Source organism: Chanos chanos, chromosome 8, assembly GCF_902362185.1.
Source record: "Chanos chanos chromosome 8, fChaCha1.1, whole genome shotgun sequence".
In the NCBI taxonomy this organism is placed as follows: domain Eukaryota; kingdom Metazoa; phylum Chordata; class Actinopteri; order Gonorynchiformes; family Chanidae; genus Chanos; species Chanos chanos.
Window position 1 is genome coordinate 16,098,148 of NC_044502.1, and position 23,799 is coordinate 16,121,946.

At 44.5% G+C, this 23,799-nt stretch overlaps 1 protein-coding gene across 1 annotated transcript; it reads left to right on the plus strand.

Annotated features, from left to right (window-relative positions):
- The first annotated feature begins 9,051 nt into the window (after positions 1-9,051).
- On the plus strand, positions 9,052-10,056 carry LOC115818976 (trace amine-associated receptor 13c-like). Its single transcript, XM_030782508.1, has one exon. It carries the CDS (start codon positions 9,052-9,054, stop codon positions 10,054-10,056), a length of 1,005 nt encoding a protein of 334 aa, XP_030638368.1.
- The last annotated feature ends 13,743 nt before the right edge of the window (positions 10,057-23,799 follow it).

Here is a 23,799-nt window from a genome sequence, read left to right on the forward strand (position 1 = left end):
CCCTAGACTCAACAACTCTACCCAACCCTTAAGTCACGCTGCAATCCCAATATTGGAGGTGTGCAATCAGGAAAAGGGAGTTAGAGAGAGAGAGAACGCATGCCAGATCTATCCTTCATTAGTTGTGACCAAAACAAAATAGCAAACGGCTAAAAACCGCATCGTACATGAAATACAGTGTGTACATTTAAATCATAAAAGAATTCAAATAACAACACTTCCTTCACGTTAACTGCATATAATCTTAGGACTAAAGTGTGCCCAGATGCCAGCCTTACTTGGAATAGCTCATTGCGTGGCGACCGAAGGTGCGTCTCTGGTGGCTTGATGAGCAGGGTGATTCGCAAGTCCAGGGAGAAGTTCCTTTCCTTGTCGCTTGAAGACCTTCGGGGCTTGATGGCTCGTATGATGATCTTGAAGGGTTCTTGATTTAATTATTCGACGTTTAAAGAAATAAAAAGGGATCCAGTCGCCTTTTCTTCGGTCGAAAACTGTGCGCGTTACAGTGTAACTAGCCGGTAGAAGTTAAAGTTGCAACTGTGCGAGAGAAAGTACATTAAACTTTGGTCGTACAGATATCTCGCTTCATTGTTACTTTGCTCTTTCCTTCGGCAGAGAAACAGAGACACCCGCTGCTAGCGAGCTGCTGCTAGAGCGAGCCGCTGCTAGGGAGTTGCAGAATTGAAGAGCTGGAAAGAGAAAGAGTTTGGAATTTTCTGCGGTTTTATGGCGAAAATTGCGTCATCACTGTATATGGTATCTGGCTCCATTGCTGTATCCAATACCGTTACGGTGAAACTGAGAGGATGGGTACAGATTACCCATGCGGTCAAGCAGGGAATTATGGGTAATATGGTCTACGGGCCTGACGACCCCTACATATTCTTGCACATAGCTGTAAATATTTTTTTTGTAAATATTACCAACATAAGCCACTTCACTTGTACATTGCTCCCATCTCCATGTCTTTTTGTCACTGCACCGTCCCAAACCATGCACTGGTGGTGGGTTTTCCTAAATCATATCCCTAGACACCCTGTTCCACCTGGGACATAGCACTCACCTACTGCCTCTCAGTGATATGGCAATTGCTCCACATCAGACTATAAAACACTTCAGTGGGTGGTGAAAACTGCCCAACGGATCACCGGCACCCAATTGCCCACCATTGAGCACATTTACAATAAACGCTGCCTGGGCAGGGTGAAAAGCATTATCAAGGATGCATCCCACCCTAATTATGGAACTTTTTGCTCTCCTCCCATCCAGCGGGCATTACAGGAGCCTCCGCTCCAGCACCAGCAGGCTCAGGAAGAGCTTCTTTCATGAGGCTCTGACCCTGCTGAATTGCACTCCACAGCGCTAAGCTTTATTGCACTCACTACTGCACTATCTCAGTACTGCTCATTCTAGAACAGGGTGAACATCTTGCATTGTTCAGATTACCATTATTTATATTGTACATACAACCAACTGTAAATATTTTGTCCATACTGTACATACAACCCTTATATATACATTCCCCATTCCAACTCTGTCCACTACACCTCTATGTTTAGCATATTTAATATAGTATACATATATTAATCTGTGTATATATATTGTTCTTCACTGTCAATAACACTGTACATACTGTGAGATATAGCATCACTTATGTTGTAGTATTCACTTATACCTGCACTTATCTGTAAATAATACTCTTCTTTTGCACTTTTGGTTAGATGCTAACTGCATCTCATTGGCTTTGTACCTGTGCTAATGGCATTCGGTGTCACAACACTAGGACTGTGAGAACATTGTTTGAAGAGAGGATTGCAATGTCCAAAAACTGAGTTTCAGTCAAGCACATTTTGTGCAACACCTAGTTTTAATGTGGCTGTCCTTTAAAGAGACATTAATAACAACATAAACCACAACAAAAATGCTACTTTATCTGTAAACGTTCTGGCTCACAATGGGATCACATCTGGGTGTGAGCCAGAGTCAGAATTCTAGAAAAGTTTCTGTGGTATAGCTAAAAATGTCCTCTCCAGCATAGCTCTTGTAATCATCTGTCAATAAAAGGCACTACTTCCAAAGCAGTTCCAAGCCTCTGCATTGTCTTATGTCAGAAGTGGGACAGCTGACCATGGGGAGGTCGGAGAAGTGGGATAGCTGACCATGGGGATCTTGATTAAGTAAAGGAGGTGGTGGGGGCAAATGAAAAGAGGGCCCTGGCTGAAGGCATCAGCAAGCTGCATTAGGAGGTGACAGAGATCCTGGGCATTGTGGAGGAGCAGCTGAGAAGCTGGTACAACAACTCAGGCAGGTGTTTGGACTTGAGGAGCTACTCCAGGAGGCAGCACAATTCCAGGATGCCATGCAGGAACAGCTGGAATTTAGAATTGAGAATCTCAGGTCACACACACACACACACACACACACACTGTGAGCAGCGGGTAGTGAATTTAACCTCTGAATTTAACCCATCCTATACACACCAGTAGAGAGCACACACATACCAGGAGCAGGAGCAGTGGGCAGCATGCCTGCACCCAGGGGGCAGTTGGGGGTTAAGTGCCTTGCTCAGGCTACGGGCTGGTTTGGCAGTTGACAGTGATGGAATTAAGAGAGTGCCACTGACTGACCAATGAGGGAGCAGAGGAGCCACAACAGGAAGGCAGGAGCAGTGCTATAAGAGAATGGTGGCCTGCATGACGGCAGCCAGCCAACAGAGTTGCAGACCTATGTGAGCTGAGCCATGATAGCAAGGCAATGCCAGTGCTGACAGAGTGTGGCCGCTCACCTGGCAACAAACCACCAGTGATAGAACAACTGCAATTACAGTTGCTCAGTTAACCAAGTACAATGGTGAAGGCCACTGGGAGATGTATGCAGCACAACTGCAGATGATGTCACAGTTCAACAGCTGGATGGAAGATGTGATGGCGATCTAGTTGGAGCTGACATAGGAGAGAAAGGTATTGCAGACACCACCATCAGACTACACCCCTGCCGTGCAGCATATGTATAATCAAATCAGACTGAATGGTGAGGTGGGAAAAAGTCAGAACCAAGATCCCTGCATCTGGACTTTCAGTTATGGCTCAGACTAGTTGTTTCTGCAATTCTACACCTGATGCAGAGATGAACACCACACCCTGAGCGTGCCTTGGTATCAGTGACTGCATGTGTAACAGAGGTGACACATTTTGAGGAGACTCTGCAGGTTATTAAAACCAAAGTGTGGACAAGCATTTCAGCTGTTAAAGGATTCATTGGTGAGTGCCCCTAATTTAGCGTATGCTGATTTTAACGTGCCCCCCTGGTTACACACAGAATCAAGCTTGGAGGATTTAGGAGCAGTGCTGGCCCAGACCCAAAATGAACAAGAAAGTATTGTTGCTCATGATAGTTGTAGCCTACACCTGGCAGAAGAGAATGACCAAAATTACAGCTCCTTAAAAGCTTTTTGCACTGAAGTACCAATGAACCAATGCTGGGCAACCCAACTGGCAAACTACAGCTACGCTATCAGGTACAAACCAGGCACCACAAATCACAATACTGATATTTTACACTCAGGCAGTTGTGAAAGTGAAAGCAATACAGGTTCCCTCATAAATATTATCACTATTTTATTACATGTGTGGATAATCACCTGAGAGTACTCACTGTATTAAGTACCTAAAACATTCATGGATGGTTTTGTTGTGGTTATCACTTGTCACGCTGGTGGTGTGGTGCAGGACCCAAGTGCAAAGACACGATGATGAAGGTGACCAAAACGGAAGACTTTACTGAAACTTAAAATACAAGTGCGAACTGATAACAAAACCCGATAACAAAAAGGTGCAGCATAACAGTGTGCGCAAAACACAAACAACGATAGACAAAGACAAGGCAAACACTAGGACTTAAATACAAGGGAGAACTAAACAGGGCAAAACAGGATTGGATAAAATTAACAAGGTAATAATTGGACAAACAGGTACAGTTGAGGGGCGGAGACAGACAGAGAACAGGAGCACAAAGACATGTCAAACCAAAAGTCCAAAATGGCGGTGCAGGTTGTGACAGAGCCCCCCCCTTAAGGGGCGGCTCCCAGACGGCCCAAAAGAAAAACAAAGTCCAGAACAGACCGGGTGGGTGGGGGGGCGCACAGAGGGATGACCGAAGGTGCTGCAGCCGACGGGCCCCCTCTGCGGCCGAGCAGGTGAGGGGTTGGCTGGAACAGATTTTCCAAACCGGGCAGAAGAACAGGAACGGAGCAGACTCTTCAAGACAGCCTCGACGTCGGCTGAGCTGGATCGGGGAAGCGGCCTCGGGAACAGGACAGGGCGTCAGCATGGGAGCTGACCAGGACAGGGCGTCAGCATGGGAGCTGACCAGGACAGGGCGTCAGCATGGGAGCTGACCAGGACAGGGCGTCAGCATGGGAGCTGACCAGGACAGGGCGTCAGCATGGGAGCTGACCAGGACAGGGCGTCAGCATGGGAGCTGACCTGGACAGAGCGTCAGCATGGGAGCTGACCAGGGCCGGGAAAGGGGCCCTTAGGAACAGGGCAGGACAGCGCACCCTCCATGGTGCGCCGGGCAGCGCATTCCTCGCGCTGGGCAGCGCACCCTCCATGGTGCGCCGGGCAGCGCATTCCTCGCGCTGGGCAGCGCACCCTCCATGGTGCGCCGGGCAGCGCATTCCTCGCGCTGGGCAGCGCACCCTCCATGGTGCGCCGGGCAGCGCATTCCTCGCGCTGGGCAGCGCACCCTCCATGGTGCGCCGGGCAGCGCATTCCTCGCGCTGGGCAGCGCACCCTCCATGGTGCGCCGGGCAGCGCATTCCTCGCGCTGGGCAGCGCACCCTCCATGGTGCGCCGGGCAGCGCATTCCTCGCGCTGGGCAGCGCATCCTCCATGGTGCGCCAGGCAGCGCATTCCTCGCGCTGGGCAGCGCACCCTCCATGGTGCGCCAGGCAGCGCATTCCTCGCGCTGGGCAGCGCACCCTCCATGGAGCCTTCGGAGTCACTGCTTGAAGAAGGGGCTTGAGGGGATTCAGGGTGGCAGAGACAGGAGACCCAGGAGCGGACACAGCCCTAGAGATGGTTGGGCCCAGCACCACAGTCCATGTGGTGCCTGGGTCTAGGGCTGGGAGCCCCCCCCCCCAAAAAATTCCCCCCCCTGGGTTAGGGGCTGGAGAACCTACCGAGAGAGGGAGCCCCGCCGCACCCAGGTCAGGAGCTGGAACTGTCTCTGCCCGGGAGACAGAAGTGTCTGCTGGGTCCTTGTTTGGTCTATCGTTCTGTCACGCTGGTGGTGTGATGCAGGACCCAAGTGCAAAGACACGATGATGAAGGTGACCAAAACGGAAGACTTTACTGAAACTTAAAATACAAGTGCGAACTGATAACAAAACCCGATAACAAAAAGGTGCAGCATAACAGTGTGCGCAAAACACAAACAACGATAGACAAAGACAAGGTAAACACTAGGACTTAAATACAAGGGAGAACTAAACAGGGCAAAACAGGATTGGATAAAATTAACAAGGTAATAATTGGACAAACAGGTACAGGTGAGGGGCGGAGACAGACAGAGAACAGGAGCACAAAGACATGTCAAACCAAAAGTCCAAAATGGCGGTGCAGGTTGTGACATCACTTTTTATTTTGTAAAACTTTGCACTTTGATGGGAAGACTGTATTGAAGATTTTGTTGTGGTTGTTCAGTCACTGTTTATTTTTATTTTTGGGTAATCCCTGTTATGCAAAAGGTCACAGATTCATCTTATTAGACTGTTTAAGACTCAGGTGAGCTCAATTCTCTGATTCTCTGTTTTTCCATGTATAAAAGAATGAGGAGAAACTTACCTTGTTGGCTGTGCTTCTCCATCAGTACCACCCAGACAATGGCTGTGCCCCATGATTACCTGCCACCCCAAGTGCATGTTCAGGAACAAGAGAGAGAATACACCACGTGCTAAGTATTTTATCAAAGGAATGTAAATCAAATGTCAAAAAATGTGTGTGACTGTGTAGGGCCTACCCTGTCCGTAGCCTAATACCAATAATTCTTTGCACAACTTCATGAACTGTCTCCACCCAGCTCCTCACCTTTCAGTGTAACGGTATTGGATACTGCAGAGCTGTAAAAGCTATGACGCAGCTGCGCCCTTAAAACCCGCGCCTAGGATGAAATTCTTTCTCTCTGGCGGTGAACACCACTGGTTAAAGAGATACCGTTACCTTGCAAGGACAATCCAAGAACAACCACGTGAGTCATTGGTATAAAAGTTCTGGCCAAAGTTGGAACGTACCTTTTGTCGTGTAGTTGTAATTCTTAGATTTAACAGTTTAATAGAAAGGAAAGGCGACTGGATCACTTTCTGTTTCTTCAAGACATCTGTGAACGACAAGCAACCTTTTCCAAATCCTCGGACAACAGCAGACTCCAAAGATTTTCAGCTGACGAGCTGGGATAAAAGGACTTTCCCCTGGACCCGTGCTACGCGCTGTTCCCTGGATAACAGGAGACGCACCTGATCGCCAAGCAAGAGCGATCTCAAGTAAGGCTGGCATCTGGGCAATTGTTAGTTTTATTTGTATTTAGTGAAGCGAGGAAAGTGTTTTTATTTGAATTAATTTGTGGTTTTAAAGATCTATACTGCAATTCACTTTGATTCGGTCTTAGACTGTGTGTTGTAGCTGTCCCGCTGTTTATTATCTGTATTAGATAGACCGTGCATGTGCTCTTCTTCTTTTGTCTCTCTAACTCTCTTCGTTGCACCACACACCTCAATTTCGGGATTTCAGGCGTAGCTGAGGGTTGTGGTTTGGGTTTAGGGCCTAGTCAAGACTAGCTCTTGAATTACGGATCCTTTGTCCCTCTCCCGTGCACGTGCTCTTGCTACCCATTCCCCCTCCTCGTTGGTGCCTAGCACGAATGCGCACACACTACAGTCATACGCCACGCCTACCTCTTGCCTGTGCACCTGCGCGCAGTCTCTCTGCCTTGCTCCTCCTTCCTTTCCTGTGTGCCCACGCACAAACTCTCTCTTTCTCTCCTCCCTCCTTTCCTGTGCGCCCACGCACAAACTCTCCCTTTCTCTCCTCCCTCCTTTTCTGTGCACCTGCGTGCAGACTCTCCCTCGCTCCTCCTTTGTCTGTAGTGCGCAGCTGCGCACATACTCAAGCACAACCCCACTCTCACGCACATTCTCACACACATACACACACACACACACACACACCTTTGTCCCTTTCCCAACATTATCTACTCACACATTCACCCAATTCCACACAGTAAACCTGCACATAGTCTTACTATTCACTATGCATTTGAGCCTTGATGGTTATCCTGCTGCGGATTGTTGATCATATCCCTTCGGTTTTAATTAGTTAAGTAGTTCAGATTACTTTAATAAATTGTATCTTACACATAAACTGTGCCTTGTCTGTTTTTGTCACAATATCCATTGAATGCCAACCTCTGACAACCAAGAACTCCTATTGCCTTCAACAATTTGGTTATTTCATGTGTGTTACTTATTTAGTAGTAATTGTAGTATTTTAATATTGCAATACCCGCTAATGTTGTGACATAGTGTTATAACTGTTGTATTCCATTAAGGTTAGTGGTTAATTAATAAATTAAACACCAATTATTGATGATTAAATTTTATGAGACTGATTTAGTAAACCTATTGTACCTACAACTGAGCACCACACATAATTGGTATCTTTGCTGAGGGCTGTTATGGTTTAAATGGTCTTTTGTTTTAAATTCAGAGCCCAGGAGGAGGAAAGGGAGCTTTTAATCTGGGGCCACATTTCAAGGCCTTCCTTACTGAGTGGAGTCAAATGGACCCAGTGCACGCTAAGAAAAGAAAACAGGACGAACCCATGCCTGCTGCAGTAGTGTGCGAGTGAGTTGAAACTGGCAAACGCACATTACTCATAATTGTTATATCTTTCTCTGAGGTATCGCTGCCGTACAAGAGGGGAACCCTGACAAAAACTACGCTGATGCCCAATCCCCCAACCTGGAGACTAAATGCCACATTCCTTCCATTTCCCTGTGTCCCTCTGCAGTCCTCTCCCTTCTGCACATCCAGAGTATGTTTGCAACTTTTATATAAATTGCCTGGGACACACCATTTAAGGACATTTATTTGATATAATAAATATTCTCTGTTTTTATTTTGTTTGTAGTGTTCTATTTTTATCTTGTTTAAATAATAGAACTTTTTTACTTGCCTTGTCAACGGGTAGTTCTGTGCTCTTGGGGTCTGAACCTAACTAGAGGAGATGTCAGCAGGTTCAACAGCACGACATGTGCATATGAGAACATCACTTTGGACCAAAACTGAAATCTCTTGTAGTCCTTTGTGACAAAACAGATGAAAAAACAAATGCTTGAATTTGATATGTTGCTTTCTGATGGAATTGAGTCTTGGACATAACTGTGGCAAACAGGGCAGCCAATGCCCCTGATAATTTTGCCACAGCTCACTTGTCTTTTTACAGAGGAAGATTTAACAATGAGTGGTGATAAATCTTTATTCACCCATCACATGCCATTGAAAGGCATACCTGAATCTATCCTTCCAGCAGTGATGATAAGTCTTTATTCAGCCACCACAAGCCATTCATAAGCGCACCCGAATCTATGCCTCCAACAGCAGCTTGAAGTATTCTGAAGTACTCTGTTGAAGTAAGTACTGGGCAATTGATACAATGCTACTAATTTGTAATGTTTCATTTTAAGTCCTTTGCTTTGTTGTACTCTATTTTTGATCATTTGTGATAATGGAATTGCATGTTTTATAATCGTGAGCACTGTTATGTCATGATTTATGCTGATTGCCTAAAGCATATTACACAGCTATCAAGAGGGCAACTCTTTAGTCATAGGGTAGAGGGGAGGACCCACACTTACATGTATGTATATATAGTACATGAGGCTAGAGATATTTCCACATTGTGCCTGAAAGTTTTGCCAGACACTGGAAGCCTTCCCTTCTGTTAAACAAACTGAGTCATTCAGCTGGATATTTATGAAGAGATATATGAGTGAATGGATCCAGAACTAAATCAAAGTGATCACTGCAAGAACTCCAGTTACGTCTGCTTGGAGAGATCTGGATCCGGCAAAGTAGATGTGATAATCTATACGTGTGCTACAGTCATTATTCTCCTTACAGTGTTTGGAAACCTGCTTGTTATCATCTCTGTTTGTCACTTTAAACAGCTCCACACCCCAACTAACCTGCTGATTCTCTCTCTGGCTGCATCAGATTTCCTTGTCGGTTTCTTTGTTATGCCTTTCCATTCTGTTCTGTTGATTGAATCCTGCTGGCTTTTTGGATTCCATTTATGTAACTTTTTCAGTACAGTCTCGGTCCAAGTTACAACTTTGTCTGTGCATAATGTTACTCTTATCGCAGTGGATCGTTATTTTGCTCTGAGCAACCCTTTTCTTTACTCTAAAGCAGTTTCACTCAATGTAATGATTTTTGTTGTTTCACTTTTCTGGATAACATCGATATTCTATAGCTTTGCTATTTTGTACACTGGGGGACTTTTTCATGAGAGGATACAGTGTTCAGGGGAATGTTTTATAAACATAGCTGGAGAGTGGCCCATTGTTGATCTAATCTTGGTCCTTGTCTTGCCTTGTTCAGTTATAATAGTTCTATATGTTCGGGTTTTTGCCATTGTGAGGAGACATGCTAATGCTATAAGGAGAGCAAAGAAACAACAAATCACAGAAAACACAAAGTATACCACTGATTCTCTGACCTCTGAGATAAAAGCTGCCAAAGCTCTCACAATTCTAGTGTTAGTTTTTTTAGTGTGCTTAGTTCCATTTTATTTATATATGCTGATAGCTGGTAGTATTTCAATAACATTATTGTACAAAGTGGCTAACAACATTGCTACCCTCTTTTATCTAAATTCCTCCCTTAACCCTATAATATATGCATTTTCCTATTCATGGTTTAAAAAGAGTATAAAGCTAATTTTGTCATGTCAGATATTCAATACTGATTCTTCTCTGATGAATGTTCATTTGAATTAATGCCAATTTTCTATCTATCTATCTATCTACCTATCTATCTGTCATCATTAGTGTATGTTTGAGACACTGTTTGAGACACTGTTTGAGCTATGGCTATGAAACTTTAGGCAGCTATGAAATAAGTGACCATGAACATGCTTTGTGTGTTTTACTGCTTTTTGGTATCGTATGTATTTTGTAGTCTTTAAAAAAATGCTTTCTGTCCCTGATTTGAAGTGTATAAACGGCCTTTTAAACTGTATGGGCTCAACTGGATAGGCTCAACTTTAATCATTCTCTTTGAACTCACTCCATACATAAACATTTCACATAAGCCCATTAAGCACTGTGTTTGTTTCTGCTGAAAGCAAATAATTCCCTGAGATTTTGTAAATCCAAATTTACTGTAGATCTGAAAGGCATGTGTGTTTATGAGTGTAATCAAATTTCAGTGTGTTACAGATTTTAATAAACATATAAGTGATTGCACACATAAAATGTATTCACTGGTTTGTACCTCCACAATGCTACAGATGTCACGCTGGTGGAGTGGTGCAGGACCCAAGTGCAAGACACGATGATGAAGGTGACAAAAGGAGGACTTTACTTACAAACTGAAGATAAAAATACAGGTGCAAACAAGAACAAAACCAATAACAATAAGGTGCAGCCTAACAGTGTGCATACAAACGCAAACAACAATAGACAAAGGACAGATGAAACACAAGGGCTTAAATACAAGAGGAAAACTAAACAGGGCAAACATGATCGGATGAAATTAACAAGGGGGGAACGAGGTTAATAAATTCAACAAACAGGATCAGGTGAGGGGTGGAAACACACACAGAAGAGGACATTTCAAACTAAAAGTCCAAATATGAGGTGCAAGCTGTGACAACAGATTTATTATAGTGACGATGCTGGGAACACCACACACCTTTTATTGTAGCTACATCTATATTCTTGACAAATTAATTAATAACAATACATTATTTTTATCTCATTGAATTTCATCCTAAAGTTATTCATGAATTATACCTCAAGTTAACTGCAAAAGCCTATATAATGTGCAATGAATTGCTTTATTAACAGGAGGTAGACCAAGGCAAAGACAAAGACCCCCCCCCCCCCCCCACCACCACCACCACCACCCCCCCCCCCACACACACACACGCACGCAAAAAAAAAACAAAAAAAACACCAGGGTTAACATGAAAACACGATAGGGAATAACAGGAGAAACACAACAGGAAACAACCAGAGCAAACAGAGAGGTAAATGCTTGAAAATGACTCGCTGAATAAGAATTCACAAATGAGAACTGAGAGAACTGAAAAGACAAAGGTACAAACAGAACACCAGGCTTGGTGAAATTAGGTTTAACAAAACAGGAACAGGTGTAACCAATTTTATTAACTGATTGAACAAAAGGAAACAGGGCATTTTCTGCTTTTGTTAAAATAAAACAATAAAAACTGAATGCAAAAAGCTAGCAAAAAGGGGGGTGGGTAAGAACCTGGGACGTGATAGTACCCCCTTTTAACGCGCAGCTCCAGATGCAGGATGAGATACCCTGGGAAACCTGGAGACCCAGGAGGATTTTGGGGAGACCAGGAGGACTACGAGACACAAGAAGCACATATACTCTTGAGGGCTCATATGCCTGGGGCACTTAGGAGGACCACAAGGCCAAAGAGAACCTCTGAGGGACTTCTGAAGTCCAGGGGACCAGAGCAGAACCACAGAAAAGCAGGGTCGACATAAAGACCCTGGAGAGGTTGACAGTTGCAGGACATGAGGGTTGACAGCCTGGGTGGCAGGACTGAACTGTGTGGGAAACAGCACAGCTGACAGGACTGGAAGGTCTGGACAGAGCAGGTGATGGAACCAGAGGGTCTGAATGGAGCAGATGATGGAACAGGAAGGTCTGAAGTCTGGACAAAGTAGGCAATGGAACTGTTGGGTCTGGTGGAGTAGGTGTCAGGCCTGTCCAGACTGAAGGCGCAAGCAAGAGGACCCCGGGATCTGCAGGCTCTGGGGGCAACAGGGCTAGAGGTGTGGCCAACGCAGGAATCATCAGCAGAACCAGGCTGGTTCTGGGAGCAGAACCTGTGTCAGCCTCTGGACCTACAGGCACTTGCAGCCAGAGCTTTATTGCATCTGAAACTGTGACAGGAGCAGCAGAGGCAGGAGCAGGAACAGATACTGGGACCTGAGGCACTGAGGACAGGGACTGAACAGGAACAGCTAGAGAGAGCTGATGCACATGCACAAAAACAGGAGCTTTATTAACACTAGAAGCGCCGCTGTGACGTCTTACTAGAAGCGCCGTGCTGGTTTGACCTACTTATACCTAGAAGCGCCGAGCGGCGGTCATCTGACCGCAGTGACCCAAAAAAAAAAAAAAAAATCTCTGCACTCGGTCAAATTTCAGGACCCTCCTTTCATGACTTTTCCTAGATTTGTGCATTTTATCACCCAGCATCCTTGAATTTTCAAAATCACCCCAGTACAAGGTTTTTTTAAAGCTATTTTGCTCCTATTTCTGTGAAATTGCCGTCAGCCTCGCGTTCGGCCATGTTGTTTCCTGCCTTTCAAGGCTGCGATTCTCTTTTCTCTCAGCAGATGGCGCAAGGGTTCGCTCGTACTAGTTTCCCGTCTTTATATTTATATATGCCAAGGACAGTATTACAAGTCCATTGAGCAGTTTAGTGTGTTTGACTGACAGAAATGTGGTGAAAGATTCAGAAATAGTCTGAAACAGAAACTGATCGAAATGATGCTGATAAGTTCAAACTGCGGGTCTCCCTTATTTGAGAGCTATTACGGGCGATAAAAGCATGAACCCGGACAACTACTGGTCTGCTAACTTGGGAAATCCCATTTTCAGAGACAGATGTCATGCGCTATCTGCACTTTGATGACAAGAATGCAAGGGCTGCCCACCTTGAGACAGATAAATTTTTGATATTAGATTTTCAATAAAGTATTGCTTCTTACACATCTAGTGAGAACATAGCTGTAGATGAACAATTGTTCCCTATCAAGTTGTTACTGTGTCGTTTCACACAGTACATGGCTATTAAACCGGGCTAATTTGCTATTAATTTCTGGGTGGCTGCTGACGTTGAAATAAAATACACGTTGAACGCAATTCCCTATCTAGGGAAAGATGACAGTAGGCCGGAAATTTCTTAACCTCGTTGGCACTGGCAAACAATCTTTTGGTCTACGTTGAAGTGAACTTCTGAGTTGGTCAGTTGACCAAGTGATTCATGACGCGGTCTTTAGGAGGGGGTTGGGATCTCGCCTAGGCTATTGTTCTAAGCTGTCGGTCGAATATCTGTCCACTTGAAATGGGAACACCAAAAAGCAAGGTACAACATTCCCTGCTTGGACAGGCTGTGTAAAAGGGGTTACAGCATCCCGCCACATAGGATACTAAATAGCTCGAAAAGTACTTTGTTATCTATTTATTTACTTATTGTATACAGTGAAAAATGTATCTCGTGTATCTATCTTGTATAATGTATAATTCATTCTTTCTTAAGTATTTACTGTAAATAAACTACACAGCTGTCAATTTACCAAAAAGAAGGGTTTTTTCCTGCTGTAATTTAGTTCCAATAAATGGTAAAAAAATCCGGCCACCTTATGCTACGTTATTTACTCTAAAAGCCTACACACTGACACAGCTTTGTTTACAAAAATCCATTGCGACATACATATTTTGTAAAAACAACATCCATGCATGTTTATTCATTTCCAAGCTGTGCCTACATTTTCTATTTCTATTTAGCTGAGACTCATGATAGACTGTGGTAAGCTACTCGTGGCATGAACTAGTTTTGGCCAAATCATTCTAATGCGGGAGACTAACAATAGACTATGGCACTCTATTGGGAGGGGGTTGGGAGGTGTTACTCGTAGGTTACTTGGCAGGCTAGGTGTTAGGCTACTCAATGCCCACTGAATGCCTTGAAAAGTCGTAGTGTTTGTTTCTATCATGGCATAGAATGATCTGTTAGTTGTGGTAGATAATTAATTTATTAAAATGTAAGTGTAAAGCTTGATATGCTCGGCTGGGCTTATTATGTGGTATAAGCGATAATTTCACGGAGACAGACGAGTTCGGAACTGAAACGCTTTAGTCTACTTCTCCAGCGCCACCCAAAGCAGTCTCACACTCTAAACTTCCACAAGTTTTGATTTACACGCATTGTAATTCTCACCAATTATTGCCTGTCTTGTCATTCCGATAGGTTGTTCTACTGAGTAAGCATAAAGTTCAGTGTATAGCTTACTCCGTCACCTGACATGTCGCCCAACAATTAGAATGTCCAAATCTGTAATCGCTCCCTACAGTAGTTAATTTACAATCACAACTGCCTCTAATCTTTGCACTACCTGGACCGTGCCCTTACAATAAATTAATCACTACGGACAATGACGTGATCATTGTCAGTCGACAATTGAATGTTGATAAAGTCGAGCTATGCATTTACAGACCAACCGCAGTCTAACTCGCAACGTGTATGACATCCCTTAAAATGAACTAATTCTCCAAGGCAGAAGATTAAATATTAAAAAGACAAATACTATGAAAAAGTTGCCTGAACTAGTCTTGTTCAGATGGTTTTCTCAGTCGAATTTGATCAACACTTCTTCCAGAATTTATACCTTTGGAAACACAATTGCCACAAATAAGTAATCAAAACATTATGTTGAATGATGGAAGGGCTGGCCAACTAACGTTCTAATGAAATAATAACCGACTATTAACACTTAAATGAATGATACATTGGCCGAACGCAAGTTGATCTTGTAAGCAAACTATTTACTTTGTGCACGAAGCACCATCTAGCGATCATTATGTGTCAGTAACAGTGTCCTTGTCTAATGACTCGGCGGTCTTTTGACCGCCTGGCCACGCTATAAGTAAGTAAAAATTGCACAGCGCTCCTAGTAGGTAGTCACAACGGTCAAATGACCGGCACTTGGTGCTTCAAGGTATGAGTAGGTCAAACCGGCGCGGCACTTCTAGTGTTAACAGGAGGTACACCAGGGCACTGACAAGGACTGAAAAAAACACCAGGGTTAACATGAAAACACAGAGCAGGATTCACAGAAAGAATCACAAGAGAAACTGAACAGGAAACAAACAGAGCAAACAGACAGGTGAACTCATGACACTGACTCACAGAGTAACAGTGCTTAATCATAAAGAAAGACTTTGCAAATGAGACCTGAATTTGTTTCCATTTGTTCCCATGCTGGCTTTTGTCATAATGGCAAAATACCGCATGTAAGCATGAGTAGCACCATCAAATTTAAATCCTTTGAGGGCATGAGGTAATCCGTTTTTTTTATAGAATTATTGTCAATGGTGCTTTTTTAAGTAGAGTGGCTACATAAGATTTAAGTAAGATGGTTACATCATGCTGACCATGACCTGCCATCTGTATGGCCAACATTTTTTAGCTGTTTATTTACTTTAGGCTGGCTGTCGAGTGCAGGGCTGCCGAGTGCAGGGAAGCTGCCTTGAGGATTGTTACATACCCTGTGGAGGTGGGATTCCGGGGTTTCGTCAGCTCCTCAACCTACTGACTGCTCCGCGACATGGGTGTCTTAGGAGCAGAACATCGTGAAGCCGTGAAAGAGCTGGTTGAGGAGGCAGAGAAAGGCAGCTTCTGTTTGTGGCTGAGGAGGAAGCACAGGAGTTGGGGGCTGAGCAACACCTAGGGCATTAACAGGGGGTGGCAGGGAGAAACCTCTGCAACTGCCAGCAGGAGATGTACTCGGGTTAAAGGAGTGAAACATCAATGACTGGTGGTCCCCAGCTAGGCGCCTCAGAGGTGTTTGGTCTGGTGTCTCAGATAGGTGCACTAGGGCACCGATGGAGGTGTGGCAGGCAGCAATGCCCAGCAGGTGGACCACCAACCTGTAATGCAAACTGAATTTTCTGGATTACCCAGTGACTAATGTGAAAGGACAGTTGGAGTCCAGGGAAGACTGGGGGACAGCCAGGAAAGTCTGCATCGGGAGTGGGAGACTAGTTACCCAGCCCACAAGTCCCATAAGGGGACACCCTTGACCTAACTACAAAGACGAAGAAAGGAAAACAACTCAATGGCCCTCCGAGAGGCGGGATGAAAGAAGGGCCAAATTAGATGGATTTTTCGGAAACGACTGAAACGGGCCCGTACAATGAGTCTAAGATCTTTAGGAAACACAGGTGTGGATGGGAGAAGGTGACCACCTTCAGAGGGCTATGAATCCACCAAGGAAAAAGGAAGTGTGGACAGGAAGGCCAACAGCAATGTTGCACTGCAATTGCAGGTCACACAAGTGGAACCCAAAGCCAGGTCACAAATCACAGTGCTGAAGGATCCAACGTTGCTGAGGGTGGGCAGATAGCGGGCAGAGGATGGTCAATCGTGGAGAGTTATCCCCCTGAATGCAGTACCATGGCAAACACACACAAAACACCTACCAACTCCAACAGCAAGAAGCCAGGCCAAGAACCTGAGAGAAGAGAACCAGGGCAGAGAGAGGCGATCAAATGGCCAAAAGCGTGTAAGGGAAATTTGAAGTCTTCTGTGTGGAGAGTTGCTAAGTCTCAGAGACTACAAACTTCAGATGTGATGAATCATTTCTTCTTTATTTTATGTGCACGGGAGAAGTACGCCTCAGAGCTGTATCACAGTTCACACTGAGGCTAAGGAGTGCAAAGCTTTTTATATGTTAAGACAGGCATCTATGGACAGGTGTGGAGGTCCCAAGATGACCTTTCAGAGAGCACAGGATAATTGATGTTTGCTCCTTGAGTGGTACAGACACCCAGTTCACCACTCCCTGAGTGGTACACACTAAACACTTTTACTCATGCCTTGTCTTCTACATGATACATGCTCTCTGGTCTAACACACAGACACATTCTTGTAGAATATAGTAATTGCTCTAACATACAGATATGTTCTTACAGCATATAGTAAATAAGCAAGCACAGATCCCTATCATATTTACTGATGATTGTCATGAGGCACTTTTACCCTCTAAGAGTCACAGCTATAAAGCAAAGCGATATTTTTCCCACAGAGTGGCACCATCTCGACAAAGACCTCGGTGGCATGCTGGAGCACTCACTGCATGGCCAGGTGGAAGCCAAGTTCAACCATTGGAGACATCCTGTACGAGGAGTGCAGGGACAGGTTTGGAGTGACCACTCATAGGCAAGGTGTTGTCCCAAGGGGGAAAGGAAGGAGGGAGACAGAAATCTAACAACTGGTTAAGAGGCAGCATCAGTTCCAAAAGCAGTGGAGGAAGGCAACACAAGAGGAGAAGCAAGGCCTGAAGTCACTGTGGGAGGAAGTGAAGAAGAACCTTGCCAGTCTACAGAGGACAGAGCAAATTCGCAAGCGCAGAAGGAGGAAGGAGAAAGAAAGATGCAATTTCTTCAAAAATCCCTTTGAGTATGCTAGGCAAGTGCTGGAGGGCAAGAAGAGCAGGAAGCTGGATGCTACGAAAGCTGAGCTCAAGCAATACATCAGAGAGCAGTACTATGAACCAGCGAAGTCAACCCCATCAGGATCTCTAGGTTATGTCCCTTGCCCAGCCCCTCCAGCCTCCCCATTCAACACTACTCTCCCCAAACTCAGCGAGGTAGCTGAGGTTGTTCGAAAGGCAAGAGCAGCCTCAGCTCCAGACCCCAACAAGAACTGCACCGGTGCCCTAAAAATCCTATGGAATCTCATGAGAGCCACATGGAAGAAACAACTCATCCCTTCAGAGTGGCAGAGAGCTGTCGCAGTTTTCATCCCAAAAGAGCAAAACTCCTGCAGCATCAGTCAGTTCAGAAGCATTGCTCAATGGGTACATTGAAATACAACCTTTCTCTGACAAAACAAATCATCCTCAGAGAGTACCATCACATTTTTGACATAATGGAACAGGTGTAAATGGACAAGAAAACTGATCTCAGTCGTTCCTTCCACTCATTACTGGCCATGGTGTTCTAAAAGGTGATCGGAAATAAGTCTTAAGATTTGGCAGAATTATTCTCTACCCCTCTTTCACTACCCTCTGAGAAACAGAGGAACCCTCTGTTATCTGCAATGCAAAATCTCTGACCACAGGCAGTTGTTTCCAGAGGTTTTACCTGATAACAAACTGCATCTCAGTCATTACTTTCATGAACGATATCCTAAACTAATACAAGAGTTGCAACCCCTATTTTGACTTTTGAACAATTAGATCTGAGGCAAACATTCTTCTGGAGGGCCCCCCAGTGTCTTGTGGCGCCTAGCAGAACGTTCTCTGTGGTATTAAGGTCAGGAGAATAGACACACGTAATTTCATGCTTTTGTCCTCACAAATTCTTTACCCTCACACATAGCAAAGACCAGAAATCACTCATTTTCTCTCAGATATGGGTTAAAGATATTTGTTATCTATGGCAGACAAGGTCAAAGGCCTTGTGGAGCATGGGTATATCTTTGCACGAGAAACTGTTTTCCTTAGTAACATCATGACTCAGTCTGGGTAACATCGTGTGCACAGTGTGCAGGACAGTCTTCTCTCCTCTCTGCTCCTGTTTCGGCTGTATCATCATTGAACTCCAATAAAAAAGACTGCTACTGAAAACCATTTCTGTGCCTGTTTACTATTTTTAACATTTAAAATGTCGATGCCCAACAGTAAGTTCAGCCTTCCGTATCTGTGGGTTTCGCATCAGCGGATTCAACCAACCATGGCCTTTCTCCCTCTTACAAATATTCCAACATTGTTCCACAGTCACTTTGTAGGATTTCCAGCAGCACATTTCAATGTGAGGCCTTCAGGTCCTAACAATACTGGCTACTCCACTTCACTTTGAAACAAGTTACCAACTCATGAACTCAGAAAGTGTGAGTGGCTTAAGGTTTTGTCTTCAGTCATTCAATAAGTCATGTACAGAGATACAGGTACTGTCTGTGGGTGATGTGTTTCTCTATATGCACGGTACACTCATGGTCCTTATGACAGTATTTGGAAACCTCTTATCGATCATTTCTATCTCACACTTCAAACCGCTGCACACACCAACCAACCTACTCATCCTCTCTCTCTCCATCCCAGACCTGTTGGCTGGAATGTTTTTAATGCCATTGCAAGTCATTCTCTTAATAGAGTCGTGACATACAGAATATGACTGTATGTCCTGGAGAGTGCTCTATAAATGTCAGTGCATCATGGGCTCTCACAGATTTACTTTATGTATTTGTTTTCCCGTGCTCTGCAATATCAACTCTCCATATGAGAGCATTTTCAAACGCAAGGAAACATGCCAGAAATATTCAGAGCACCAAAACACATACACACCTGAATCCTGAAGCCCCTGATACCTCAAAAGTATCTGAAAGCAAAGCAGTAAGAACACTCGGATGTGCACAAAGATGTGCAAAGCTTACAATTACATATTATATTTGTATCACAGATTTGTCACTAATCAGTGTACTAGCAGAGAAGCCTACACAATATTAGAGCCAATGTAAATGATTACATAGTTAGATTTTTATGTTTAGTGAATCTTTTTTTTCCATTTGTAGTTTTAAGTAAAATATAAAACTACCTTATGTTCACTGTATGCTCAAAAACAGAGAAGCAAGAAATGCATTTCCTGTAAATTTGTAATACTCTGACTGTGCCTCTCTCAAACTGTAGCATCCACTGCTTTTTTAAACTACTATACTGCTTTAGTTCCATTAATGTGAGAAGCTACTATGTTGTCTCTACCAAACTTAACATCCCTCTCTACAGTTTAGCACCATCTCCCAAAATTATTTATGCACTTGACAAAGTTGAAGAAAAGAGTAAACAAAACACAAGTGTCAGGAAGTGGTTGTGAAACCAGATGCATGTGCAAAACCAGTCAGTCTTTAATCAAGATTCAAAGCAGGTGAACAGAATGGTGGGAAAACAGTTCAACAATAGCTTGAACTTGAACAATAGGTAGGCTCAGAAACAGAGGAACAGGACTAAATCTAGGCTAGGTTTCTTGGATTCATGAACAGGGCTTGTCAGACCATGGAACAGACTTGGCTTCAACAGGTACTTTGCTCAGAAACACACATGGAGTACAGCTAAGGCACTCAGAGCAAACAAGGTAACCAAGTATTTTGCAAGTCTAATACAAATGTGGGGGTATTTTTACAAACTGAGACCAGGTTTAATGAACAGAAAACAGGTAAGGCGTGGACTTAACTGGACAGAAAATAGATTCACACGATAATAAACTCAAGATTATCAGACCGGTGACTGAACAGGAGGCACTGAATGCTGAATGGCAGAACTGGAAGGGGAGGAAACAACATTGTTACAACAAGAAATGAGCCACATGCTGTCCTTAAACATGAAAAAATTCTTTTGTCTAGATGACTTAAACAAAATAAAATTTGCAAAAAGATATATGTTAAAATTATTCAAACTCTTAATAAATCTTTGAAGAAAAACACAGCTTTTCATGCTCTCTTGGGGTATGAAATAAGTTTTAATGTGCTTTCATCCTCTGCTCCTTCCAACTAAGAAGAAATATGTAAACTGTTGGCCAAAAAACAATGAGAGATGATTACACCTCATTAGGGACAGGAAAAAACTGGAAATCCAAATTTCCCAAATCTATATGTAACCCCTATGCAGTGCTACCATAGGTACAAACTGGGCCATGGAAATGACTCTAGGTATCAAGAGAGGCGCACACCTCTAAGATCATTTATTTATAGAAAAACAAGGTAAATTGAAATCTTAACAAATTAGTTACCGGAGTCTGAAACAACAAAAGACATCACCTCTTTGGATATTAAAGAAAATGAAAATCAGACTGTACTTTGGTTAGATGCGGCTCACTAAGTTCACCAAGTTTGTTTGACCTATCAGTTCTAATTTTATTCACTAATTAAAACTTCAATTAGGTTATCTCTAACCTTTTATTGATCCCTATTTAGTTAGAAAAGTACCGGAGTGTTATTTCAATGTGACGAATGTAACAGGAGACCCATGTGCAGAGCTCTAGTACTTTAATAAGTCCATTCAACAAATCCAAATCAGAATCCTCAAGGATAGTCAAAAACACAAGCCAGGGTCGAAAATCCAATGAAGAGCCAACAGGAATCAGTACAAAATCACAGGACAAAGAGCAGAGTCAAAAAGGCAGGCAAAAAGGTCAAACACAGGAACAGAATTTCAGATATAGCAATGGTTCAAAACGTTCAGCAGAGCAAGCTCAATACCTCACAAAGAGGTGCCTGTAACTGCAGTCCTTATATCCCCCAGTGGTGATTAGGGTAATTTGCAGCAGGTGTGTTAAAACTCAGGAGACTCAGAACGTGGGCATGGCTGAACAGAGAATTGGCTGGAAGCAGGTCTGACAGTTTCCCCCCTCCACGGGCAGCACCTGACGCCCCAGACAGCCTTCTGGGTGGGCGACCACGAGGCCGAGGAGCTGGCCGATCAGGGTGGGTGCGGTGGAAGTCCTCAATGAGCGAAGGGTCAAGGATGTTGCGCGCTGGGACCCTTGACTGCTCCTCAGGGCCGTATCCTTCCCAATCCACTAGGTATTGATATTCGTCCTCCGCGGCGTCTGGAGTCCAGGAGTGCATGGACTGAGTAGGCTGGCTCGCCAGCAACATCCGGGGGGGGGGGGGTAGAACCAGCAGGTGGATTCATGGGACTGAAGAAAACGGGCTTCAGTAAAGAAACATGAAAGGTTGGGTTGATTCGGTATCTGGGGGGTAGCTGTAGGCGATATGTCACAGGATTCACACGTTTAATAATCTTAAAAGGACCTATGTACTTGGGACTAAGTTTTTTTGAGGGGAGACGGAGCTTTATGTCCCATGTTGACAGCCACACCCTTTGACCAGGGTGGAATATGGGAGTGGGGCAACGGCGGCGGTCTGCAAACCTTTTCTGATTGCTCTCTGGAGTTGTACATGGGCCGTCTCCCACACCTGACCACTCCTACGAAACCACTCGTCAATGGCAGGAATCTCACTGGATTCTGCTTCCCATGGAAACAATGGTGGTTGGTAGCCTAGTACACACTGGAAAGGGGTTAGTCTTAGAGAGGTGTGAACGAGGGAGTTTTGAGCATATTCAGCCCATGAGAGATACCGACTCCAATCTGCTTGATTATTAGAGCAGTATTGACGTAGATAATGCCCAATTTCCTGGTTGAGCCGCTCTGTCTGGCCATTAGATTGTGGGTGGTAACCTGACGAATAGGCTGACGCTGACCCCTAGGCGTTCACAGAAGGCCTTCCAAACCAGAGAGGTGAACTGGGGTCCTCTGTCTGAGACGATGTCCTCTGGAATCCCATAAAACCTGAAGACTTGATTGAACGCACACTAAGCCAACTCCATGGCCGTAGGAAGGCCAGACAGTGGGATTAGATGACACATCTTAGAAAAACGATCCACAATTACTAAAATGGTGGTATAACTGCTTGACTGTGGTAAGTCAGTAATGAAGTCCATGGCTATGTGTGACCGAGGTCTAACTGGAATGGGCAAAGGCTCCAACATACCTGTGGGTAAGGCACGTGAACTCTTAGACTGGGCACAAACTGGACAGGAGAGAACGAAGTCTTTGACATCATCTGTAAGTGATGGCCACCAGAACCTCCGGGATATCAGTTCTATTGTTCGTGTTATTCCAGGGTGCCCAGAGCTGAGCGAAGTGTGCACCCACTGCAGGAGCTGAGGACGGATGGTGGCTGGGACATAGGTTTTGTCAGGTGGTGAATCCGGTGGTCCTGGGTCTGTGTGAAGAGCATCGTGAATGGCGTCCATTATCTCCCATCTGACTGGTGCCATCACAGAGGACGATGGCATGATCGTATCTGGAACTGAAGACCTGTTTGGAACTTCAAACTGTCTGGAAAGAGCATCTGCTTTGATATTTTTTGTGCCCGGGCGGTAAGTGACAGTAAAATTGAAACGAGTAAAAAACAGGGCCCACCTGGCTTGTCTTGGGTTAAGTCTCCTTGCTTCGCGAATGTATTCAAGGTTCCTGTGATCTGTCAGCACAACAAATGGGTGAATAGCTCCCTCTAGCCAATGTCTCCATTCCTCCAGCGCTAGTTTGATGGCCAGTAACTCCCTGTTCCCTATATCATAGTTTCTCTCTGCTGAAGACAGTTTGTAGGAGTAGAAGGCACAGGGATACAGCTTAGAAGGGGTGCCATGACGTTGTGATAAAACTGCGCCCACCCCTACCTCAGATGCATCCACTTCCACAATGAATGGTAGAGCTGGGTCAGGTTGCTTCAGAACAGGTGCAGTGGTGAATAACTCCTTCAGATGCTGAAAGGCAGTACGGGCCGAATCTTTCCAGTGAAGAGTCTTTGTCGCCTTTCGAATCAGTGCAGTGAGAGGAGCAGCTTCCGAGCTAAAGTTCCGTATAAAGCGACGGTAGAAGTTTGCAAAGCCCATAAACCTCTGTAACTCTTTTACTGTCCTGGGTTCTGGCCAGTTGCGAACAGCAGAAACCTTGCTGTCATCCATATGAACTCCGTCTGGACCCAGCACGTACCCTAGGAAAGGAATGGTAACCTGATGGAACTCACATTTCTCAGGTTTTGCAAACAAGTGATGTTCTCGGAGCTGTTGAAGCACCTGCTGGACATGCTGAATGTCCTCAGACAGACTGGAAGAGTAGATAAGGAGATCATCAATATATACAATCAAGAAGGGGTTAATCATGTCATGGAAGATCTCATTCATGAA

Excerpts from the sequence above, each read along its gene's own strand:
- LOC115818976 (XM_030782508.1), top strand. The coding sequence starts at position 9,052 with ATGGATCCAGAACTAAATCAAAGTGATCACTGCAAGAACTCCAGTTAC.